The 24,101-nt window shown below is 41.5% G+C and overlaps 1 protein-coding gene across 3 annotated transcripts in view; it reads right to left on the bottom strand.

Moving 5' to 3' along the window:
- Nucleotides 1-23,549, bottom strand: part of SLAIN1 (SLAIN motif family member 1) — a 58,961-nt gene extending 35,412 nt beyond the window's left edge. For 2 of the 3 annotated variants that reach the window (XM_059143974.1, XM_059143973.1), the window contains exons 1-2: nucleotides 22,942-23,549; nucleotides 9,632-9,771 (exon numbers count right to left, since the gene is read on the bottom strand). In XM_059143974.1, coding sequence (XP_058999957.1) covers nucleotides 9,632-9,771; nucleotides 22,942-23,549 — 748 coding nt within the window. The remainder of the gene's footprint in view (nucleotides 1-9,631; nucleotides 9,772-22,941) is intronic. The other variant, XM_059143975.1, reaches the window with a different exon arrangement.
- Nucleotides 23,550-24,101: the final 552 nt, after the last annotated feature.

Here is a 24,101-nt window from a genome sequence, read left to right on the forward strand (position 1 = left end):
ACAATTATCACTCAGTCCGGACCCCAGGGCAGTCCAGACCACAGGGCAGTCCGGACCACAGGGCAGGAACTGTTCTAGGCACTGGTGGGTCAACAGCACTGAACAAAACAGACTCAAATATCCACCCCCAACACTAAGTTTTGTTTTTTGTTTTTTGTTTTTAAAGATTCTATTTATTTATTTGACAGAGATCACAAGTAGGCAGAGAGAGGAGGAAGCAGGCTCCCTGCCGGGCAGAGAGTCCCATGCCGGCCTCAATCCCAGGACCCTGGGACCATGACCTGCGCTGAAGGCAGAGGCTTAACCCACGGAGCCACCCAGGCGCCAACACTAACATTTTACTGAGCACCATCAGGTAATTCTTTCCAGCTTGGCTTGTTGGATGTCTTTTACAACATCAATGTTCAATTAGTTTCTTTGCTCATGTAAGAAATTTAAATGTCCTCAAATTAATAAATCATTAAAAAAAAACCCATTCAGAACTTAAATCATGTTTGAGAATTTCTTAAGTTTTGGTATCCAAAAGGAAACGAGGGCAGGCTCCTGTCCTCAGATGCTTCTTCACCAAGTTGGAAAGAAGGCATAGATAACATTAAAAATTAAGTAAAAAGATGCTCACAAAACAAGACACTTCCAAATGGAAAGTAACATTGTTAGTACCATTTTCAAAGAGAAAAACCAACCAAGATACTGAATATGTCTAAGACTGTATATTCTAATCAGGGTCCAATGCAGATTAAAAAGTACTGAAAGATGGCGCCTGGGTGGCTCAGTGGGTTAAGCATCTGCATTCGGCTCAGGTCATGATCCCAGGGTCCAGGGATTGCTTCTTGCAACCGGCTTCTTCCTCTGACCCTCCCCTCTCTTATATTTTCTCTCTCTCACTCTCTCAAGTAAATAAAATCTTGGAGAAAAAAAAAAAAGGTACTAAAAGATTTAACTTTCAGTGATGAATTATTTTAACATTACTTTCTGTACATTATCCAAAAAAGCCATTTCCATTTTCAAATGTATTAGTAAACAGATCTGATATTTAAGCCTTTAATATGTCTGCTTTATAAACATCCTTATTTATTGCCTGACAACAACCATAGAAAACAAACATTAAAGTAGAAGAGGGTGAGAATGCTTAAGTAACTGGACAGTGTTGACCACTTGATATAGAAGACCTTATAAAGTATGAAATTTGGTATGAAAAGACCAGTCTGGAACAGCAGGAAATAAGTTTTGGGATCTCATTCTTCCAATAAACTTCCAGTTTAATTAATTTTCCATTAAAATATTAATTGACCTAGTCAATTGAGAATTTGGGGGCATCAGATACATATTAGTTGTGTGTGTGTGTGTGTGTGTGTGTGTGTGTGTATATACACCTTCAGCAATATCTTTAAAAAGCTCTTAAATGCAGGTGCTGTCTTCCAATAAAATTGAATAACGAAATATTCCTTTCTGTGCCTCGTTTTCTCCAGAAAAACAAACTTTCTTCAGAAGGGTAGGATATTAATAAGCCTGTTCTCACAACCTCAACAAAACATGAACATTTCCCATACATACTCCCATAATTTGCTAAGTTTTGTTACCTTACCTAGATCCAGGGTCACGAGGCTATCAGAGCGTGAAGGCTATGTGAAGACCCTCCCCGAGAAGGCTGACAGCAAGAAGAGAGACAGGGGCCCTTCCCAAAGTCACGATCCACATAAACTCATTAGCAGCTGCACAATTAGGGACAGCCTTGGAAGAAACGCTATCCAACGTACCCACAGAAACCGAGGTTGACAAGCCCGACCTCACATGTGTTCCCAGGGAAATTTACTTCTTAAGCAGGGAGACTGCTAACTTGCTCTCTAATTAAGGCACCATCTCTTTTGAACGCCCAGAGAAGAAACTCTCCCTTACCCCTTGGTTACGAAGTGTGAGAGATAGGAAAAGAAAGACAAAGGGAAGAAAACTATCCTTTCAAAAAAATCTATCTCTCATCTGTCCTGGTCACAGCAGTGGAAGGTCTCACCGAAGGTCTTTAAATTCCAGGAGGGGGAAGAGGGAGGGGAGCATAGAGGCACTTATCATTCTGCAACAAAATGCAGTAAGATAAGTAAAAACTATTTTAAGCTTCACAGGACACTGATAAGCGAGAGATGGCCAGTGAGGAAAGAGTGCAAAGACTCCACCTCACCTTAAAATGTTGGAAACCAAAACTAAAAATGTAACAGCAGTAATTGTAAGGTTTAATTCAATAAGAATTAAACAAAAATTATTTATTTTAGCAACAGCAATCGTTAAGGTGTCTGGTTCCCTTCTAGCCAGTGTGAAACAAAGTCACTGTCCTGGGGCAAATTTATGTTAAAATGAAGGGCAACAAACTTGATCTCAAAGTTTTTGTTACTTGGAAATGCTGATTAAGAGAGACATGAGATCTAAACAGGTGTTTTATTAGAATTATTTGAAAGTTCTAAAATATGGAATGCTCACATTATCCCAATTAAATATTTATGCTATAATAGGAATAAAGTTAAAACCACAATTTCTGGTATCAGTTAATTAGCTGTCAGGGACGAAGGACTCCCTTAATTGGAAGTCAGTAAGAATTGGTATTGAAGCGGGCGCCTGGGTGGCTCAGTGGGTTAAGCCGCTGCCTTCGGCTCAGGTCATGATCTCAGGGTCCTGGGATCGAGTCCCGCATCGGGCTCTCTGCTCAGCAGGGAGCCTGCTTCCTCCTCTCTCTCTCTGCCTGCCTCTCTGCCTACTTGTAATCTCTCTCTGTCAAATAAATAAATAAAATCTAATTAAAAAAAAAAAAAAGAATTGGTATTGAAGACTAACTATTAATTCCTCCCTATTCTCTTACAAAACCACACAAGACTTTTTTGAGGACTCTATACTCTTTCCCCCAGTGGCTGCACGAGTTTGCATTCCCACTAACAGCACACAAGGGCTCCCTTTTCTCCATTTCCTTGACAACACTTGTTTCTTATGTTTTTGATTTTAGCCATTCTGATGGGTGTGAGGAGTTTAAGGTTTAATTTGCATTTCCCTGATGATGAAGGATGCTGAGCACCTTTCCATGTGTCTGCAGGCCAAGCCATCTGTCCACCTTCGGCAAAACGTTTATTGGGGTCAGTCCTCTGCCCATTTTTAGTTGCATTATTTCGTTTCCTTGGTGTTGAGTTGCAAAAGTTCTTTATATTTTGGATATTCACCCCTTACTGGATAGATCATTTGCAAGTCTCTGCTCTCATTCAGTAGGCTGCCTTTCTGTTTGGTTGATGGCTTCCTTCACTGTGCAAAAGCTTTTCATTTTAGTGTAGTCCACTTTGGTTTTTGTTTCTCTTGCCTGAGGAGACATATCTAGAAAAATGTTTCTACAGCTGATATCAAAGAGATTACTGCCTATGTTTTCTTCTAGGAATTTTATGGCTTCAGGTCTCACAGTTAGGTCTTTAATCATTTTGAGTTTATGTCCACATTGGTTTAAGGAAGTGGCCCAGTTTCATTCTTTCGCATGTAGTTGTCCAGTTTTCCCTGCACGGTTTGTTGAAGAGACTATCTTTCCCCATTGTATATTTTTGCCTCTTTGTTAACAGATTAATTGACCATAAAGCATGGCTTTATTTCTGGGTTCTCTATTCTGTCCCATTGATCTACACACCCATTTTTATGCCAGTACCATACTGTTTCAATTCATACAGCTTTGTAGTATATCTTGTGATACCACAAGCTTTGTTCCTCTTTTTCAAGATTGCTTTGGCTATTCAGGGCCCTCTGCGGTTCCACACAAATTTCAGAATTATTTGTTCTAGTTCTGTGAAAAATACTGTTAGTATTTTGATGGAGATTGCAGTACATCTGCAGATTGCCTTGGGTGATATGGATAGTTTAAAAACATTGGTTCTGTATCCGTGAGCATGGACAATCTTTCCCCTTCTTTGCCTCATCTTCAATTTCTTTCATCAATGTACTGTAGTTTTCAGAGTATACAGATCTTTCACTTCCTTGGTTAAGTGTAGTCCTAGGTATTTTATTATTTTTGGTGCCAATTAAAACTGGGATTGTTTTCTTCCCTTTCTGCTACTTCATTACTAGTGTATAGAAATGCAACAGATTTCTGTATATTAATTTTGTGTCTTCCAACTTTACTGAATTAATTTATCAAGTTCTAGTAGTTTTTGGTGGAGTCTTCAGGGTTTTCTATATATACTATCATTTCATCTGGAAATAGTGAAAGTTTTGCTTCTTCCTTACAAATTTGGATGCCTTTTATTTCTTTTTCTTATCTGACTGCTGTAGCTAGGACTTTAAAAGTAGAATTACCCGATGATCCAATAATTCCAGTAAATACTGGGTATTTACCCAAAGAATATGAAACTACTAATTTGAAAACATACACACACTCCTATGTTTAATGCAGCATTATTTAAAAAGTCAACATATGAAAGCAACCCAAGTGTCCACTGATAGATGAAGGGATAAAGAAGATATGGTATATATACAATGTAATATTACTCAGCCATAAAAAGAATGAAATCTTACCATTTGCAACCACATGGAAAGAGCTAGAGAGTATTATGCTACCTGAAGAAACTCAGAAAAGACACATACTAAATGCTTTCACTCACATAGAATTTAAAAAACAAAACAAATGAATACAGAAAAAAGAGACCATGAAACAGACTCTTAAATACAGAGACCTGGTGATGATCAGAAGGGTTGGGGGATGTGTGCAGCAGAAAAAGGGAATTACGAATACACATATCTTGAAAAATCCTGAAAAATGTACAGAATTGCTGAATCCCTATATTTGTATACCTGAAACTGTCAGTTATACTTAAACAATACAATTAACCGTAAAAACACACTAGAATGAGAGCTAAACTCCAAGTCTTCTAAACCTGCAAATAAGATGGAACAGAGAGGAGTCCCTATCAGTCTGAGAAGGGAACTTCATTTCGAAATGGAAAACGGATAAACATTGGGTAACAGACTTGGGTTCTGACATTCTCTGCTGTAGAGGCCCACAGTGGGGACAAGCCAACAAGAGCCTGGAATGTTCTGGAATTGGATGTACAACCTACCACTGAAGGCAGAAAGCTTTATAGTGACGCAAAAACAGGAGGACTGTTTAGGAAAATACTGGGACCCTCAGCTCCCTCCCTTTCCCAAGCAGCTGCTCCTCTTTCACTTTTATTGCCTAAATAAGCCAAAATGAAAAGCGACTACATTTAAAATACCTTACACAAATAACGGTCCCTCACAAACACGGGAGGATTAAGAGAAGGTCTGTGTACGAGAAGGCAGACTCCATGAGGGCATGGACTTATCTGTTTGGCCACTGCTGTGTCCACATCCCCTACAAAGTGTCTAGCACACAGCCTGTACTTAATAGGAGGAGCTCAGAGGAGCAGCAGAGGAGTTCAAAGAGGAGTTGTTGTTGTTGTTGTTGTTTTAAAGGTTTTATTTATTTGAGAAAGAGAGAATGAGAGAGAGAAAGAGCATGAGAGGGGAGAGGGTCAGAGGGAGAAGCAGACTTCCTGCTGGACAGGGAGCCCGATGCGCGACTCAATCCCAGGACTCCAGGATCATGACCTGAGCTGGAGGCAGTTGCTTAACCAACTGAGTCACCCAGGTGTCCCTCAAAGAGGAGTTTTTAAAACCTCCAAGAAAAGAGAACATCAGTAGCATGGATATGTAACAGGACAGAATATAAAAAAGAAAGAAAGGAGAAAACTGGAGGACAGGAGGGATTTACAGAGAAAGAAATCAGGACATTTTGCAGAACTCAAGTTTTCTGCTTAAAATGCCCACCAGCACAAAAAAATGAAAATGTCATGTACTAGAAATTAAAAGAGTCTGAGATTATAAAAGGTATTTAGTTCTTGAATAAATCCTTTAAAAAAATCTATTACTCAATTTATTGATTTATTTTGAGAGAGAAAGAGATAGCAAGAGAGCACAAGTGAGGAGGAGAGGGAGAGGCAGGCTCTACACGAACAAGGAGCCTGATGCAGGGCTCAATCCCAGAACCCCAGGATCATGACCTGACCTGAAAGCAGATCCTTAACCGACTGAGCCACCCAGGAGCTCCTAAAAGTTATTTTAAAGAAAGCTCACAGGAATCAGAAATGAGAATGTTACAGGACCTTCCACAGCAATCCCAAAGCTGAAATATAATGAAATAACATCTTCTATACTCTGTTGGACATGGTCTCCAACCTAGAATTCTACACCCAGCTCAAAGAACAATCAAGACTGAAGATATAATGAAGACATTTTCAGACACAGAAGGTTCTCAAATTCTCCCTCCCCCATTTCCTCTTTCCTCTCCTGCTTCCCTGAAAAGGCAACAGGATTAGGAATTCTGCACAGAGAGGAAACATAAGGAAAAGGGAGCCCTGGCATCTGGGACACAGGCAGGGCTAAACTAAGGAGTGGACAGAATTCCCAGGATGAGGGCAGGGGGACGTCCTCCCAGGACAGCTCTGAGGTGAGGTGTTGGGGGTGGGGGGGGGGGGGTCCTGCAGAGAAGGAGTTCAGAGCCTGACAGGGGATCAGAGGGAGACACCAGCAGGAATAGTTAAAAAAAAAAAAAAGGGAGGGGCGCCTGGGTGGCTCAGTGGGTTAAGCCACTGCCTTCGGCTCAGGTCGTGATCTCGGGGTCCTGGGATCGAGTCCCGCATCGGGCTCTCTGCTCAGCGGGGAGCCTGCTTCCTCCTCTCTCTCTCTGCCTGCCTCTCTGCCTACTTGTGATCTCTGTCAAATAAATAAATAAAATCTTTAAAAAAAAAAAAAAAAGGGAAATAAAACAATTAACACCCTTGGTGGATTTGTTTGCCTCACTATACCAGTGGTCAGTTCATTTGGAGCGTCTGGGGGTAAATTAATGACAAAAACCAAAAACAGTAAGTAAGTGTCTTTTCACAATTAACTCTAGGAAAAATAAAAGGTTAGACCAAAAAAGAGAAACAGAACAATAAAAATACGGCATGGCTGAGATATGATTGTTTGTATTGTGATCAATATTAATGTATCCCCAAATTGGTAAAAAGCTACATGGGAAGGAAGATGTGCAGAGAGAAAGTGTAAGGGGAAAAAAGTGTTTGAAGAATTAAACCTTCAACACCCAAAGTAATGAACTGACAACTCAAGCCACAGCCACATGGGCATGGGAATCATGAGAGATAAATAGCAAAACCACAACAAATAGCTCTTGTTAAGTAACCACATCTGGGTAATCACATGGGCACGAGAGCCGGGGTAGGAATCTGCTATTTTCCTTACAATATCCATAAGATTAATACTTTCTAAGCTATAGAAAAATTTCCCTATAAAATAGAAGTTAAATTTAAAAAAAAAAAATTTCATCCAAAGAACAACCGATTGTAGACAGTGACTTCTTATCTCATGAATGGATTACTGATTTTCAGAACAAAAGCATTTAGTATCACAGCAAGAGAGGATTTGGATGTAGAAAACAAATTTTGGAAAACACTAAGGTAGGTTTTGAAAAGCTAGTTCTCTACTTAAACTCTTACATGAAATTGAAATACATTACATTATGAATAAACACATTAATGCATGTCCTCATAACCTCACCATTCTGCTTCAGCCCCTCGTCAATGAAGAGAAAATTAGCTGATCAGGCACTTAGTCTCAAATCTCAAAAGCAGCCACCAATAAGAATTAATTACATTAAATTGAACAAAGCCTCCATTTTTTAAATCAACTTTGTATATAACTCTTCCTTGTGGGCAAATGAAGCAGAGGTCACAAACTGTGGCCTGGGAGGCCCAATCCAACCTCCCCCCAGCTCTGTAACACCTACCAGCTAAAAATTGTTTTTATGGGTTTGTTCTTTTTTAAATGGTTAAAAATATTTTGTGACACATGGGGAAAAAAATCATGAGAACTCAAATCTCAGTATCCACAGATAAAGGTTTATTGGAACACAGCCTTGTTTGCTAATGTTTGCCTCTATGGCTGCTTTTTACTGATGGTAGAGAATGTGTGGCCTGCAAAGCCTAAAATACTTGCTATCAGGTCCCTTTCAGAAAAAATCTGTCGACCCCTGAACTAAAGGATTCTAGTTCTGAATTTCATTTGAATTTTATATATTCAAATAAAATTGTGCAAATTCATATATAAAAATGTCCATATGAAAAGTCCTTGAATCAAGAGATGTTAGAGACAGTCTACACAGCCCTTAAAGTCCAGAGGGATTTAATGGTTCGCTCAGGGTCAGTCGGGTAAACGGGAACAGAGTGAAGGTTGGAGTCTGCTGCCTCACAGCGCTGCTCTCTTAGATCAGCGTGTCTCCAACATTTTTACCCTAATGCTACTCCTTTGCTCCTACCCCACCATTCAACTTCTTACTAAATCCCTCATTTTGCTTTAGTTAAAATATTAATAAAATGTGCCCTTTAATTTGATGCTTCCCAAATATTTTAAACAAATTTCTGCTGATATTTACTTATGACTGTGCCAAAAAAGCAGCAGAGACCACTGACGAAGGACAATCTTTAAGGTTGGGGAGACCCAGCTTCCAGTTCTGTCCCTGGGGTATCACGCTGGTCCCCGTAATCTGACCTTCTCTCAACTTCACCTGTCTCTTCCCTAAAAGTGAGTGTGTCCCTAGCTCACAGGCGTGTGGTTAGATTGAATAAGAGGATGGCAAGAACTGAATGTACTGATGGTCACAGAATTCAGAGCTCAAGAAGTGTCACCTATTATACTCTGTCTCATGTCCAGATTTCGATACCCATTATTATCCCTGAAGGGCTTTACAGGTAGTGTTCGCAAACTTCACTGTGGGCCACAATCACAGTGGTGAACTTGTCAGTGCAAGTTCCCTCGGCCCTACTCCCAGGGACTCTGATTATTTAATCTGGAAAAGGCAGGACTCTGCATTTCCAAGCTCAAGTGTGATTTGGATACAGGGAATCCGTGGAATGGAAAGAGTCCCCGAGGTAATGAAGAAGATACCGAGGGGTTAAGAGATGAGCAAAATCCTCAGTGATCATAGTCTTAATTAAATACAAAATGACAAAAGCTAAGGACTAGAATTCCTTTGTAATTTTTCCTTCCACGACAGTACTCTCTCTCTCTCTCCTTTTTTTCCCTTTTTTTGGCCTTAAACTTATGTTCAGCCCTTTAAGTTAACTAATGTCATATACAATAGGACGATTATTTCCCAGTTTCTAAAGGTTAGGACTTCCAGTTATAGAACCAATTAAATACGTATGGAACTCAAAAAGGTCAGTACTCAGGTCCCAGTGAAACCTCCATTTTCTATCTTGGATTTCAGCCACACCACCTGTTGCTGTCCCCAGAAAATTTAAGGCTAAACCATTTTACTTATTGGTATATTTGCATAGAGAAAGGAAAAAAAAACACAGAAAAATAATATGCCTTCCTACCTTTCAATACAAACTGAAACAAGCTAAGAATGTGGCTAAAAACAAGCATGAAACTATATTCTACCTTGAGAAAGTCTGATGTGGGAGGAGTGTGGAAAAATCGCATGCAACAGCTACCCCTTGGGGTAAGGCTTTTCCTTTGAAGTGTCAATTCCAAAACCAGTGACTAACAGAGCTGACAGTGGCAAGAGTCTGAGAACGTAGATGTACAGGTTCGAAATTACCTTGCTCCAGTCTAAAGCACAGGGAACGCCTTGCTGCTTCCATCTCCGGAGTCGGGTTATCTAGGACGTGTCTACACCACTGCAAAGGGCTCAGGGATTTCTCTGATGATGTGAATGTCTTTGAAGAGCCAACGTATAACCTTAAAAAAAGAAATCTACATTATAGGTATTATATAGGTATATGGACATGACCTCCCTTCTAGGGAAAACAACATGTATTTCACAGTTTCTACTAACACAAAACTCACATTGGATTACTTCAAATACCAAAATTATTTTTTAACAGGCAAATACCCCCAAATAAAATGTAATGCTTTCTGTAGCTTGGTGGGAAGGAGGACTTCAAAACACTATGAGAAACTATGTCTCAGAGTCTGAGATCAGAGGCTCTTGCTACTGAACTAGCCTGGAACGGACGCCATGATGTTCTGAATGGATACCATGATGACCTAACTACCTCATTGTAGAAATGAACACTTTCATCTCTTTCTTTAATAGCAGAATGTTAAGTGAACCGGGCTAATATGTAAACAAGACATGACAAACTAGGCAAATTTTATGTACTTTAAAAAAAAAAGTCTAAAAATTAGTGAAAGTTCATTGATTCTCTCAACCCTTAAATAATCAGGTATCTGCCCCCACCCTGTCTCAAATCGGTACTAAACTTGGTATGTGCTTCTTTCTTACAAAAGCCAAACAGCTTTCAAAGATACGTTTTAAGAAAAATTTGCTTTCATCATCTATAACATTACACAGAATTCAAAATAACCACCATGAGGCACTTTAAGTTAAAGATTTTCTCGCTGACATATGGTGCTGAGGTAAACTATAGCATATTTTCAGTCACAGGGTTATACAAAAAAAGTTCATCTTTTTAGCTGACTTAAAAAAGGAAGAGAAAGAATTATAATCACTGCTTCTAGTAATTAACTTATTTACGAAGCTGGATTATAATTATAAATCACACTAAAGTCTAAAGTAACACTCCTTTAAACAAAGTTACCATAATTCTAACGAGTACATGTTCTTGAAATCCCATACTTCACTATTCACGCTCATGCCACCGTAGTCAGGACCCCCACCTGTCAAAATAATTTCTCAGCTACCCAAGACGGTTGGGGAATGGTAGTATTCAGTAAAATTATCCTTACAGATCAGAGGTTGGCAAACTTTTTCTGTAAAGGGGCAGCCAGTATGTACTTGGACTTCATGGGACACAGTCTCTGTCACAACCACTCAATTCCACTATGGCAGCCCCAAAGCACCACAGAGGGTACGCAAGGTGAACAGTAGGCTGTGTTTCTGTAAACCATTTAGAGACACTGAAACTTGAACTTCCCATAATTTTCAAAGTCATAAAATAGTAGTCTTTTGCCTTTTTTTTTTTTCAGTCATTTAAAAATGTCTAGCTGACCAACCATACAAACCATGCAGCAGGGCCAACTTGCCCCAAGATACAGTCTGCTAACTCCTGTTACAGGTGCAGATTCTGAAACACCGTTTCATCCATTCAGGAGTTCCTCCGTGGACCACGGTGCCTCCTTTCATCAGGAGTATATGGATTAGTTGAAAATTCTTATTCCTGGGCACAACTCAGTCTCCTATGACAAGATTAACACCCACCTATGTAAATCCATCCTTTCCACCACCACAGTCCCCCCCCCCCCTCGCTAAGAGACCCCTGAAGAGTCCAGTGTCACGTAGCTCACTCTAATTCCCCAAGTTCAAGCTAGCCTAAGTCAGCTGTTCTCAACCTCTGGTGCATCGAAATCTCTTAGTGGGCTGTTAAAACACAAATTGCTAACACTCGACTGCAGGCAGGTCTAATCTACCTGATTCAGAAGGTTTGGACTGTGGTCAAAGAACGTGACTGTCTGACAAGTTTCCAGGTGATGCTCGTACTGCTGTCTGGAGACCTCACCTGGAGATGGACGCACCAATGGCTGGATGGCTAAGATGGTTTGCCAATCTCAGATGGCTAAGCCAATCTGAATCACTGCGGCATTCCTGTTTGCCCCATCACTGGCTTGGGCACAAGCTCTGGATACAATTCTAGCCACTAAAAACTAATGGGAAATATTCTGATGGGCAAGTTTCTCATGTTTAAAGCTGTCACAAAAGACCCATTTATATGCTTGCCTACAACACATGTACGTATGTTGTAATACCCACAATGAAAAGCCTAGGCCCAGAAGGTTTCACTGCTGAATTCTACCAAATACCACAGAGAAAAGAAATTGAAGACCAATATGCCTCATGAGCAAAGAAGCAAAAATCTGGATATTTTAGCAAATTGAGTCCAACCGCATATAAAAGGGATACTTCATTGTTAGGAAGTAGGGTTTATCCCAGGAATGAAAGGTTGGTTTAACATTCAGTCAGTGTAGCTTACCATAGAAAAGGCACGATAATCTCAAAAACAAAAAAGCATCTGACACCCATCCATGATTCAAACACACAAACAAAACAAAACTCTCAGCAAATTAAGAAGGAAACACTTTCTGATTAAAGGTATGTACAGAAACAGCATTCTTAACAGTGAAAGGCTGAATGTTCTTCCCCTAACATCAGGAACGAAACAAGCACTAGAAGTTCTAGCTAGTACAATCACACAGTAAATTAAAACATTTAGACTGGAAATAAGTAGTCAATCTATCTTTATTCAGAGATGACGTGATCATCTCTGCAAAAAATCTGAGGAACCTACAAAAAAGATACTCAAACTAACGATGGAGTTTAGGAAAAAAGACTCTAGCATACCAGATGAACATACTACAGTTAACTGCATGTCTATGCTAGGGACAATCAGTATTGTTGAAAATTCACTTCCCATTTACACCAAAACCATAAGATGCCTAAGGATAAATCTGATAAAGGATGTCAAGCCCCATGTGCTAAAAACTACAAAACACTCTGAGAGAAATTAAAGATATAAATGGGAAGACAGACCATGTTCACAGATCAGAAGACTAAATATTAAGATGTCAGTTATCCTTAAATGTATCCATTTAATAAAATCCCAAAAGTTCAGTAAACTTCTTGAAGAAATTTGAAAGCTGATTCTGAGATTCATATGGAAATGCAAAGACCCTAGAACAGTCGAAACAACCTTGGAAAAAAAGAGTGAAGTTGGAGAGCTACCGGTGAGTGGGACACATTACAAACCTATAGCAGTGAAGACAGTTGAGGAGGACAGTGATGACAAACAGATCAATGGGGAAACAAGACGGTCCAGAACTGCACATGTACGGAAAACTGATTCTTGGTGAAGTATAAAGACAATTCAATGAAGAAAGGATAGCCTTTTGAGCAAATCATGCTGAAACAAATGTCACAACCACTCCATTCCACTATGGCACCCCCAAAGCACCACATGGGAGTGCTCAATGCTTGACCTCCCATGCTAACACGGGGAGGACAGGAATTAATATACGAATTAAATGACTGCATTTAATTCTATATACAAAAAATAAATTTTGAGCCATACATTACACAATACCCGAAGTTAACGCAAAACAGAGATATAAAAACGTCAAACCTGGAGCTATAAAATTTTTAAAAGAAACCATAAGAAAAGTCTTTGTGTCCTTGGGTTGGCAAATATTTCTTACATAGAATTTCTTACATGGAAAAATATGATCCATTAAAGAAAAAAATTTTTTATCAATTCGACTTCACTAAAACTAAAATTACAACTTTGCTCGTTGAAAGACACTAACAGAAGAATAAATGATAAACCAGAGTGGGTAAAAATATTTGCAAATCACATATGATAAAAAAAAAAAAACTTGTATGTAGACAGATGTAAAAACTCTGCGTACTCAATAATAAACCCAATTTTTAAAAATGGACAAAAAATTAAAAGACATTTCAACAAAGAAAATCTATGAATGAACAGCATATAGAAAATATGCTCATCATTTGTCATGAGGTAAATGCAAAGTAGAATCACTCTGAAGTATTACTATGCACCTATCAGAATGGCTAAAATTAAAAAGCCTGACCACAGCAAGCATGACATGCACAAATGAAATTCTCATACGGTGCTGGCAGAAATAGGAAACAGCCTAACCACTTTGGGAAAGATTTTGGCAGCTTCCTAAAAAGTTAACATACACCTATTCCTGTTCCAGCCTCTCAAGAGCCATTAAGTATTTATCCAAAAGATATGAATGCATGTGTCCACACAAAGACTTATTTGTAATAGCCAAAACTTGAAAACAGCCCAAGCGTTCATTAAAAGATGAATGGATAAAAAAAAAAAAAAAAATTGTTCCATGCGTATAATCTAATAGTTCTCCCAACAAAAAGAAATGAACTATTGTTTCATGTAACACAGAAGAATTTTAAAATAACTCTCAATCCTAAGCAGCCAGACCAAAAACAAATGAAGAAACGGCACATACTATATAATTTCATAGATATGAAAGTATAGAAAGCGCAGACTAATCTAGACTGACGGGAGAGCAGACCAGTGGCTGGGTGCCTTGGTGGGAAGTAAGCGGGAGCAGGAGAGAGGAAATGCAGAAGGCCACAAGAAAACTTGGAGCATTAAGATATGGTTCACTCTCTGGACTCTAGTGATGGTTTTATGGGGATATATATGTATGCCAAAACCTATCAAATAGTACATTTTAATATATGCAGCTTACACTTCACTTATACCTCAATAAAGTTTTAAAAATAGATCTTACAAAAGCAATTATTTTCTGTCCTTCTGTGTCGAGACTTGAGCAGCCTTTCCAGGTGAATGGAATTGAGGTGAAACAACAAGTAGGTGCCATAGCCCTGACATAAATGGGCCACTAAACTAGTCAACTATGGAACTTTATTTTATTTTATTTATGTACTTTTTTTTTTAGAGGTGAGGGAGAGAGAGATTGCAGGGAGAGAGAGAATCTTAAGCAGGCTCCATGCCCCGTGCGGAGCCTAACACAGGGCTCAATCTCAGATCCTGAGATCACAACCTGAGCCGCAATCAAGAGTTGAATGCTTAACTGACTGTGCCCCCAGGTGCCTTTTTCTTATTTACTTAGCTTTTTTTTTTTTTTTTTTTTAAAGAGAGAGAGAATGGAACTTATCTTTAGACTTCTTTAATAAGTTATCCCTACTGTTTTATATACACACAAATTCATTCCACTGCCGGAGTCTCTGCTTGTTCTCAAACCCCTCTCACTGCCCCAAGAAGCCACTGGGTGAAGCACTGTTCTGCTCATTACCTCTAGCATCATAAGAACTGCTCTTACCTTCTATTACAAAGCTTCCACCAACCAGTCTACCTCAGGATTTTAGGTACTCCCACGAGTTGGATTTTTTTCTGGTAGTTTTTTGTGGGGTTTTGTTTTGTTGTTTTTGCTTATAGGGGAACTCCGAAGTTTCCTTTATCTGTTAGGGTCTATGCACTATAGTTCCTTCATTGGACCACACAGACTCATAGCATATTCAAAAGCAGCACTTGCCCCCACCACCTCTTCCCCACCATGACCCAAGACCAGAGGATGGCCCAGAAGCTCTGACTTCAAGCACAAATTCAGCAGAAGGAGGGATGAAGTACTTTACTGAAACAGAGGTGAAATGAACACCTCCATGTTGACTGGCTCAAACTTTAGTCCCATTTTCCCTTTACTATTCCTAGACCTGTCTTGTGTTACTCTTTTATTTCCCAGGAGTACAGAAACTTGGGTCCAGAGACAGATGAACCCAAGAGAAGACCGAGGCATCCTGAAAGTTGAACTGGCTACCCACCCAAACCCTTGTTGAAGAGCTCCACCCACACAGAGCTTTAGATCAACTTCAACACCCCCCTCTTTGGTGCAAACAAATAATCAGTGACACCAGAAACTTAGAACATTCCTTTTAAATTGAAAGCTGAGACCAAAAGTAGAGGGAAAGAAGAACTGAGAAAACAACAGAGAGAACTGATGAAAAATCTAAGATAACCATAACTGGTATCATCTGAGAGAAAAAGTTACATTCACAAATAATAATAATAATAGTAACAAGATATTAAAAAAAGAAAGATTCTTCATTCTTGGAAAATGAAACTTTTAGCATATACAAAAAATTCAGTGAGTGAGTTTGAAAGATCAAGTTGAAGCAGTCTCCCAGATGCAAAACAAAGACACAGATTTACAATGAAAGAAAACAAACAAAAAAAATTAAATGACTGCATCAGGTGGGCCTACATCTGATTACTGCAAGTTCTAAAACACAAACATATATATATGCACACACATGGAGAGAAGATTATTTTAAAAGGGGGGGGACAGAAAATTTTGAGAATTGAAGGCAGGCCATTGAATTCTCAAGTGAGAACACCCATAAATGTCCAGTACCACAAATAAGAGAGGCCCATACCAAGATACAACATGGCATTTTAGAAAACTAGGGATAAAAAAACACTAAAAAAGAAGTCAAGGATTAGATATCCAAACCACAGGACACTTCAATATCTAAAACCTAATAAAAATTAGAACAAAATGAAACAATGCCTTCAAACATAAGAGAAAGTGACTTAGGCTTATTATACCCAGCCCAACTATGAATCTTTCATGAGGCTAGAATAAAGACATTTTCAAATAATCAAAATTTCACATTATCCTTCTCATAATAATGCCCTTTCTCAGAAAACTACTGGAGGCTGTGCCCGCCCCCACTAGATTAAACAAAATATATGAAGACAAAGAATTTTAAAAATGAGAGGTCCTACATAAGCAAGAAACCTAAGAAATTCCCATTAACATAGCACTGTGCATGCAGCCTAAGAAGTAAACAGTAAAGACCGGAGCAATGGGTTTAAAAGTTCCAGAAGGGATGGCATTACAAAGTAAATTGTTAAAAACAGACTTAAAAGACTGTCAAGTATGCATGACCTTATCAAGGAATTTATGGCTCCAGGAAAGTATTTGAAAAAGTAATTCGTAATAGGGATTAAAGAAATTGAAGGGGGAAAGAGAGGTCATTAGTAACTCTTGGAGGAAAAAAGGGATGAGAGGAAAATGACATATAATTAACAGGGCTCAGTTAATAACCACTATAGTCATAATACAAGTGTTATATAGCATTTAACACAAAAATAATGAAAACCATTATGAGAAGGGAAAGATGACATTGTGGAGTGGGGGTGAGGAGAAGAGAGCTTAGTCTTCATCTTCCAAAACAAGTCTACAGACGTCTAAGATCATATAGTACAAATGACTGCTCAGAAATAAAGAGCAAAAGAAACAACCATATGAGAATCAAGTGATGCCTGTGCAGAGGACTCAGAGGTCCGAGTGATAGAGGGCTCCTGCTTTCTGTAAAAAGCCTCGCTATTTATCTTCTGCTTATTGCATTACTTTGATAAAACTTTAGAAGCACTGTGCAAAGCGTGAAGACAATGGATCATTTTCAGAGTCAGTCTCCAAACAACGCACCCAGGATAGCTCTGAGCCTACTATTTCTATGGAGAGGCCGAGAGCTGGACCTAAAGAAACAGGAAGATGGAGATCACAGGGCTACAAACTCCTTGAGTGTGACATAACACCAAAATTAGATAAGCAGGGTAAAACCTGTATTTGCCCCAAATAGCTCCAATCTTCCAAAAAGTCATAAAAACCACCTTATTTGTTGTCATTACAATATTCCATTTTGCCATCATTAATGCCACATACCTCCTAGTGACTTATAAACTGCTTTTTCAATTTCTCTAGTTCCACTGATGAAACTATATTAGAATCTAGCAAGAGACAAGAAAAACCCTCACCTAAAACTTGAAAATTCTTCAAATATTAGGAAAGCTATCTTTGAAAACGTCACACTCTAATTTTCTTTGACTTTGCATCAAGACCTTCCAAAGGCATGTGACTAGAAACAATTAGCTTTCTCGTAGAATCTCCGTACATTTCACATTCTGGATGCCCTCACTTAACTTCACTCCCATGCTAACATAGGGAGGACAGGAACAACATCAAACCTGCCATCAGAATAATCACCTGAGTGCTTCAAAGGACTATTACAACTATCTAGAAAAAAAAAAATCAGTTATTCTCAAGTAAATGTTTGATTCTAAAGTCATCCTTCTGATAACAACAAAAACAAATGATACGGCAAAACATATGCATATGTTTTACATGCCTGTCACTGAGAAGGAATATGTGGCAATTTTCAGACGTGTAATTTAAGAGCTTTCAAGCATCACAAGTCCTATTTTAAGGAAAGCTGAAGCATCAGCACTGATAGGCAATCAATCAATCTTCGGGGGAACTGAAACATCTGATTCACCAGCGCCCACTAGAGCCACACTCGGCAGCCATCGCAAAGCAAATTCACAACCACTAAGCTATTAAAAGGACACATGAAGCCCAAATGGGAGTTACAGAATTGTCCTACAGCAGACTCTACCACTGTCCCTCCACAGTTAAAGCTGGATTCTATTCTGGTGTCTCACAGCAGGGTTTCAAAGACCTCAGCACATACTTCACTCCACTCCGTTTGCCTCTAGAAAACACTGCGGTTTTCAATTAGCATTGTCAGAAAGTGAAGCACCCTCTGGTCTTTTCACTGAAAATCAATTATGGGGGGAAAAAAAAAAAGACCAGTTCAGGTGGTCTCATTTAGCTGTGCCATATGTACAGTACAAGGTGTTCAGCAGCTTTGATGGAGAATTGGCAAGGATTTCAGCCAGCTGTCGAGGGTCGTGGTGTTACACTCGAAAGATGAATAGCTCATTCATTAAATTTTCCTTAATTTGTACATAGCACTCTTTCCCCTTTATAATCATGACTTTTCTACTGTCCTTTCCATTGGGTAAGTTCAAAATCTCTGCCAAGTCCCTTTTACATAAGTTTCAATATTCTTCTAATTGCCATTCCCCTAAAATAAAGGCCCTACAGGACTGTATTTTCTGTTAGCTGGCATATCATTATCTTGACATTTTCTGAATATAGACTTCTCTCCCTGACTGAGGTGCGCAAGACCTGACTTTCCCCGGTGCTACCCTCTCTTCAGAGAGCTGGGCTTCTCCACCTGCTTTCTTCAACACCATTTTGCTTTCAGATGGTGTAAAATGGAGTTTTTCTGACTGTGACCTTAACGCACAAATATATTTACTATTTCGGCCCAGGGCACACACATGTAAAACTGAAACAAGTTCAATCGATACAAATTTGTATCACAAGATATGCTGCCTTCTGATTTTATATTCTACTGCTCTTCATTTTTTAAAGAAGAAATGCTGGTCAAGCCACTAAACTGACCTTATGACACGCTGACGTGCATAACCAAGCTCGGGAAGAACAGCCGTGCTGTACACACTTCGGAATCAGTCTCAACCATCTGAACTGTGGTTTTAACCTTTCAGTAAATAACTGGAGGAGCTTTTAAAGTCGCATCGCACACTTCAGTCCCTCAGTCAGGAAATAGGGGAGCTGAAATAGGTCATGGAAAGGTCTAGAGTGAAGTTAACAACTTACTGCTCCTCTGGCCACTTCACACCAATCTGCTCTCTTTTCCTGATACCCTGCTGCTTCTCAGCTTGGTGACACGGGACAGTGATTTTGAAAACATCCTTCCATACACACTGGCAAATCATCCAGGCATATGTTCCAAGTATGTATCAAAGTCACCATCCTTGGAGCTTAATTTGCTCCTGAAATTCAGAACCCCCCGCTTTCTAGCCTATAGTTTCCTGGAGAGCTAAGGTTGTCAAATTAGTAGCCATCCCTGAAGAGCCCATGTAGCAGGACGTGAAGTTTACTATGGGACTATAACAATTGGACTTAAGAATTAAAGGTTCTAGGGGGCGCCTGGGTGGCTCAGTCAGTTAAGCATCTGACTCTTGATTTTGGCTCAGGTCATGACCTCAGGGTTGTGGGATCAAGCCCAGCGTGGGGCTCTGTGCTCAGCAGGGGGTCTGCTTGAGATTCTCCCTCTACCCTTCTCCCTGCTCATGTGCTTTCCCTCTCTCTAAAATAAATAAGTCTTTAAAAAAAAAAAAATTAAGGTCCTGGAACCACAATCCAATTTCCTGAGACATTTACTTCTAGCAGCCCTATGCTAAGATTAAAGAAAAAATAATTTAAATTCAACTGAGATAAATATTTGAAGAAATGAGACAACTGTTTTATTTCAAAGATTTTCATCAAAATGAAAAGGAGAACACACTATACTTCTCACAAAATTTTGGTTTTTTATAAACAGAAGATACATGTAGGTTAAATAACTGTTTGGAAAAAAAGACCTAAGAGACTTGATTGATCATTCATTAACTAATGAACTATCATCAAGCAAATACTGATTCTACAACTAACGGTTTTCCTCCTACACATAATTCTTGAGCCAAGTATTGTCGGGGTTGTTAATAAAAGGTGAAGAGTTACAAGGTTTTATTAGAAAAAAATGGGACTTACATGAAAGAACTTCTAAAATATTCAAAGATTAATCTACATCTGTGAACTTTCTTTCCTGAAGATAAGACATCTTGCGAGAAATACTGTTCTAAATAATCAAATATCAATTTTAAGTCATCAGGATGAAACCATGATAAAAATGCATGAAAAATTATAGGGGAGACAGTCAACAGTACATGGGTCCTTAATAAATATGGTTACTTTAACAATGATGCAACTGTTACAGGGAGACAAAGATGTCCAAGATAGGTTCAGTGAAAGGCAGTTTAAACAAAACTGATGTGCATTTAAGGATTTGGATAATTATGTTTGTATCTTGAAGGTTCTGCAGAATGTTAACAGTTAAACTCTGAATCATGGTAATGAATTCAGGACAAGAGGAAAGACTCCTATGACTTCATACTCACATCTGTGAGGGCTTTTTTCTTCCACGGTGAAAATGTAAAACTATTTTCAAGTATTTTTAGAATAATCAGGTACTTATTATTCACTACAGTGGTTTCCTAACAGGCGAAATAAAGGTAAGCTGTCTCCCTTTAAACATATGAGGCAATCCAAATGAAAAACACCCTGTTTGTGAGACTACAGGACAGGGACGTACACAGTTTACAGCGATGAAGAACGTCATCAGCATTAACAAGTAGGTTCAACTTGGAGAATGAGGCCTGCTATTTGTTCATCAATAGGCCAAGATAATGTAATACAAAAATATTTTAATGTATAAGGTGTCAGGACAGAAAGTTTTCTGTAAATCAGGTGACCTTAAAAATGTTTTAATTACATTCCACCAAAGAGTAATTATCCCTCCGTTTTTCCACATGGGATTCTAGTCCTAAATTTCTTCTGAGAAAGACATGCTGTAAAACAGTGTGCCGCTTGTCTGTGGAAACATCCATAAAGTGTCGGAACATTGATTCATGTACTCCCCTGAATATTTGATGAGTGAAATTAGTAGAACCTGCTATACTTTACAACCACTTCAAACCATCTCAAGTGCTAACAGAGGAATTCCATTAAGCAGATCATTTTTCCCCCAAAGTTATTCCAATACTATTTTGACAAAAATTAAACTATGAAAAGCCTGCATATCAAAATTCTAGCAGTAGCTGGATGATAAGTAAATAGGTAGAAGTCTATTCAATGGAAAAAAATTTATAATTCTATTAGCTATGTATATACCAACCCAATTGAATACACTTATAAAATCATAACTATATCACAGGCTTTAAAATGCTAACATTTTTAATGGATAAGATTGATGCCCATCAAAAATACAAATAAGTTGCCTTCTACCATTCATGTATCTCCAGAAAAGGCCAAGTGGGCCCTAAATCAAGATAATATAATTTGGAAGTAGCATAAGGGCTTATAGTGATCATAACCCAAGAACCGCCATGAGAGCACTTTCTAGTACCACGCTCAGGATGAAACTGTTTACAATACAGCCTGGGCTCCACAAACACAAAGGTGTCATTTCTAAAGAATGGCTCAAAGCTACGCAGAGTGGTGAGTTGTTCTGATCTTTACAACTTGAGCAACCAGCACAGTTGCCCACAGGTGGAGCACTAAGGAGGAGGAGGAGGTGGAGGAAGAGAGGATGCTTTATTGTAGCTCCATCCATTTTGATTCTCCGAATCAGGCCAACTAGTTAATGCACGTTACCATCAAGAGTTCTGAGAGTATAAGGGAACACCACAGGTCTTAACGGGGAAACCGGTAGGGTTCTCCATTCTCATTCCCTCTGTGGGATCATGCAAGAGGACCACAGAGAAAGTAAGGAAAACCCAGCTTGCAAAAAACAGGAAGGGTCAGAAGTAGAAGGACTCAAAGTAAAAGGACAACTGTGCTTCATGCCGCAGCTCCGGAAAGGTGAAGGCTGTTCATTTTCCCTGCAGGAACTTAAGTCTGACCTCCTCTGAGGCTTCAACTCATCTTATCATGTCCCACTACCTCTCCTGATGGAGGAAAGCAAAGGAACCAACCAGAAGTCAGTCATGAAAGGACTAACCCCATGAGAAAGCAGCATGAAAAATAAGGGAATCAGACCCCCCCCCACACAGTTACTCATTGATGGAAAACAGAGCTAGCCAGATTTCAAATGAAAAGATAATGCCAACCACAAGTCTTCTGATAACCAACTCACGGTTTCTAAAAAAAAAAATAAAATAAAAAGTTGCTTCTCACTTTTCTTTAATCAACGGTTCAGTTTTAAAAATTGAAGAAAGGTCCTTGATTTCTAAGTAACCGTACTTTCATGCTGCCACTCCATTCCCTGAAAAAGCCCTCGTTTTTGACACCATTACGGACAGGAAAGCCCATGAGGGCAGCATATTTCAAAAAGCAAGTCAGCCTTTGAAACGAGACGCTATCAACGAAAAGGCAGCGCAGGAGGACACGCGACTGCACAAGTCCAGCTGCAAGCACGACTCTCTAAGGAGAGATCGATCCGTCCCTGGGCGGCTTGGGACGCCACGGGACGAGACCGCAGAGCTCGCAAATCCTGCCCAGCGTTCGTTTGGAAGGAAAGACCACGAACAGTCGCAGACTGAGGCCAACCCCTACCCATCCCCCGCTACTCCCAAAAATGACGGGGGGGGGGGGGCAGGACTGAGTGACAAAAAGATGGCACGGGTTTTTTAGTTAATGCTAACAGGGAGCTGGGGACCGAGTCATCAGCGCAGAGCAGAAGACAGGGAGATGCAGGGGACCCATTCATCCCCAGCTGGCTCAGCCTGAGCTACGAGAAACAGGTTTCCGCCCCCGTGAAAAGCCTCCGCTCCTCGCCCAGTTGGGCACCTGCCAGGCCACCACGTCCGGGGGCAAGGACGAGGTCCCCCTCTCCTCCCCGGCCCACGCCCTCCCCCGCCGTCCCCGGGCCTCCGAGGCCGGGGTTCCGGGGGAAGGAGCGGAGCCCGGCAATACCAGGTGTAGTCGTCCTCGTCCCGCCAGGCGGCTACGCTCTCCAGGTCCAGCGGCTCCACCTCGTCCAGCAGCGTGGGGGGCGGCGAGGGCGGCGCGGCGGCTCCCCCCGGCGGCGTCCCCGCGCCCCCCGGCTCCGGCCCGCCGCCGCCCGCGCCGAAGAAGCCCGCCGCCGGCTTGAAGTAGACGAAGGGCGCCTCGGGGGGCTGCGCCAGGCTGCAGAGCAGGGAGGGCGCCGGGCTGGGCAGGCAGTAGGTCCCCGAGAACGCGGGGCTGGAGCCGCCGCTGCCGCCGCCGCCGGCGCCCAACGCCAGCCCGAGCCCCAGAGCCCCCGAGGCGGCGGCGGCGGCGGCGGCCGGGGGGCTCCGCGGACCCAACGGGCTGCAGGCCCCGGCGGGGGGCGGCGCGGCGGGCGGCGGCGGCGGCAGCAGCAGCAGGTGCGGGGCGGCGGCCGCGCTGGCCGCCCGGCTCCGCAGCTGCTCGTTCTGCTTCTCCAGCTTGCGCACTAGCTCCTGCAGCTTCTTCACCTCCAGCTCCGCGTTCACCACCGGCCCGGAGCCCGCTCCGGAGCCGCCCCCCGCCGAGGCGCATTTCACCTGCTCCGCCATCATCGTGGGCCCCGAAGGCGCCGCGGCCGCCGGGGTGGTGCGCGCCGCCGCGCCCCGCTCCTCGAGCCGCGGAGAGACTATGGCTCCTTCCCTGCCACCCGGGCCCGGGGCGCCCACCACGCTGGGACAGAGGCCGAGCCGGCTGTTCGCATCAGCACCGGGCCCCAGCCTCCGGCCGAGGCAGCCGCCGCCAAACAGCTCTGCACATGCTCAGAGCGTCCCTCCAGTCCCCTGGGCGCCGCGGCGGCTCCGGGTTTTAGCCGCGGCCCCGGGGCGGGGCGGGGCGATGCCGGGGGGCGGGGCCGGTGGAGGACCTGCCGCGGGGGAAAGAGGAACTCGGGAGGGCGGGGCAGGCAGCGGAGGCTGGGGTCCTGGGGCCGCCGCCCGCGCTACCTAGCCCTAGGTGCCTGATTGGACCTGGTCCGAACTTTCCCGCCACAGGCGCTTCGGCAGCTGCGGGGAGAGCGAACTGTGCGGATCTCTGAGCCTGTTCCAAAAAAGCCGCTGCAGGTGTCTGCCCTGGAGGAGTGCACGCCGCGCCCTCTCGTTTGCGAC

Source organism: Mustela lutreola, chromosome 13 (genome assembly GCF_030435805.1).
Source record: "Mustela lutreola isolate mMusLut2 chromosome 13, mMusLut2.pri, whole genome shotgun sequence".
NCBI classification, from domain to species: Eukaryota; Metazoa; Chordata; class Mammalia; order Carnivora; family Mustelidae; genus Mustela; species Mustela lutreola.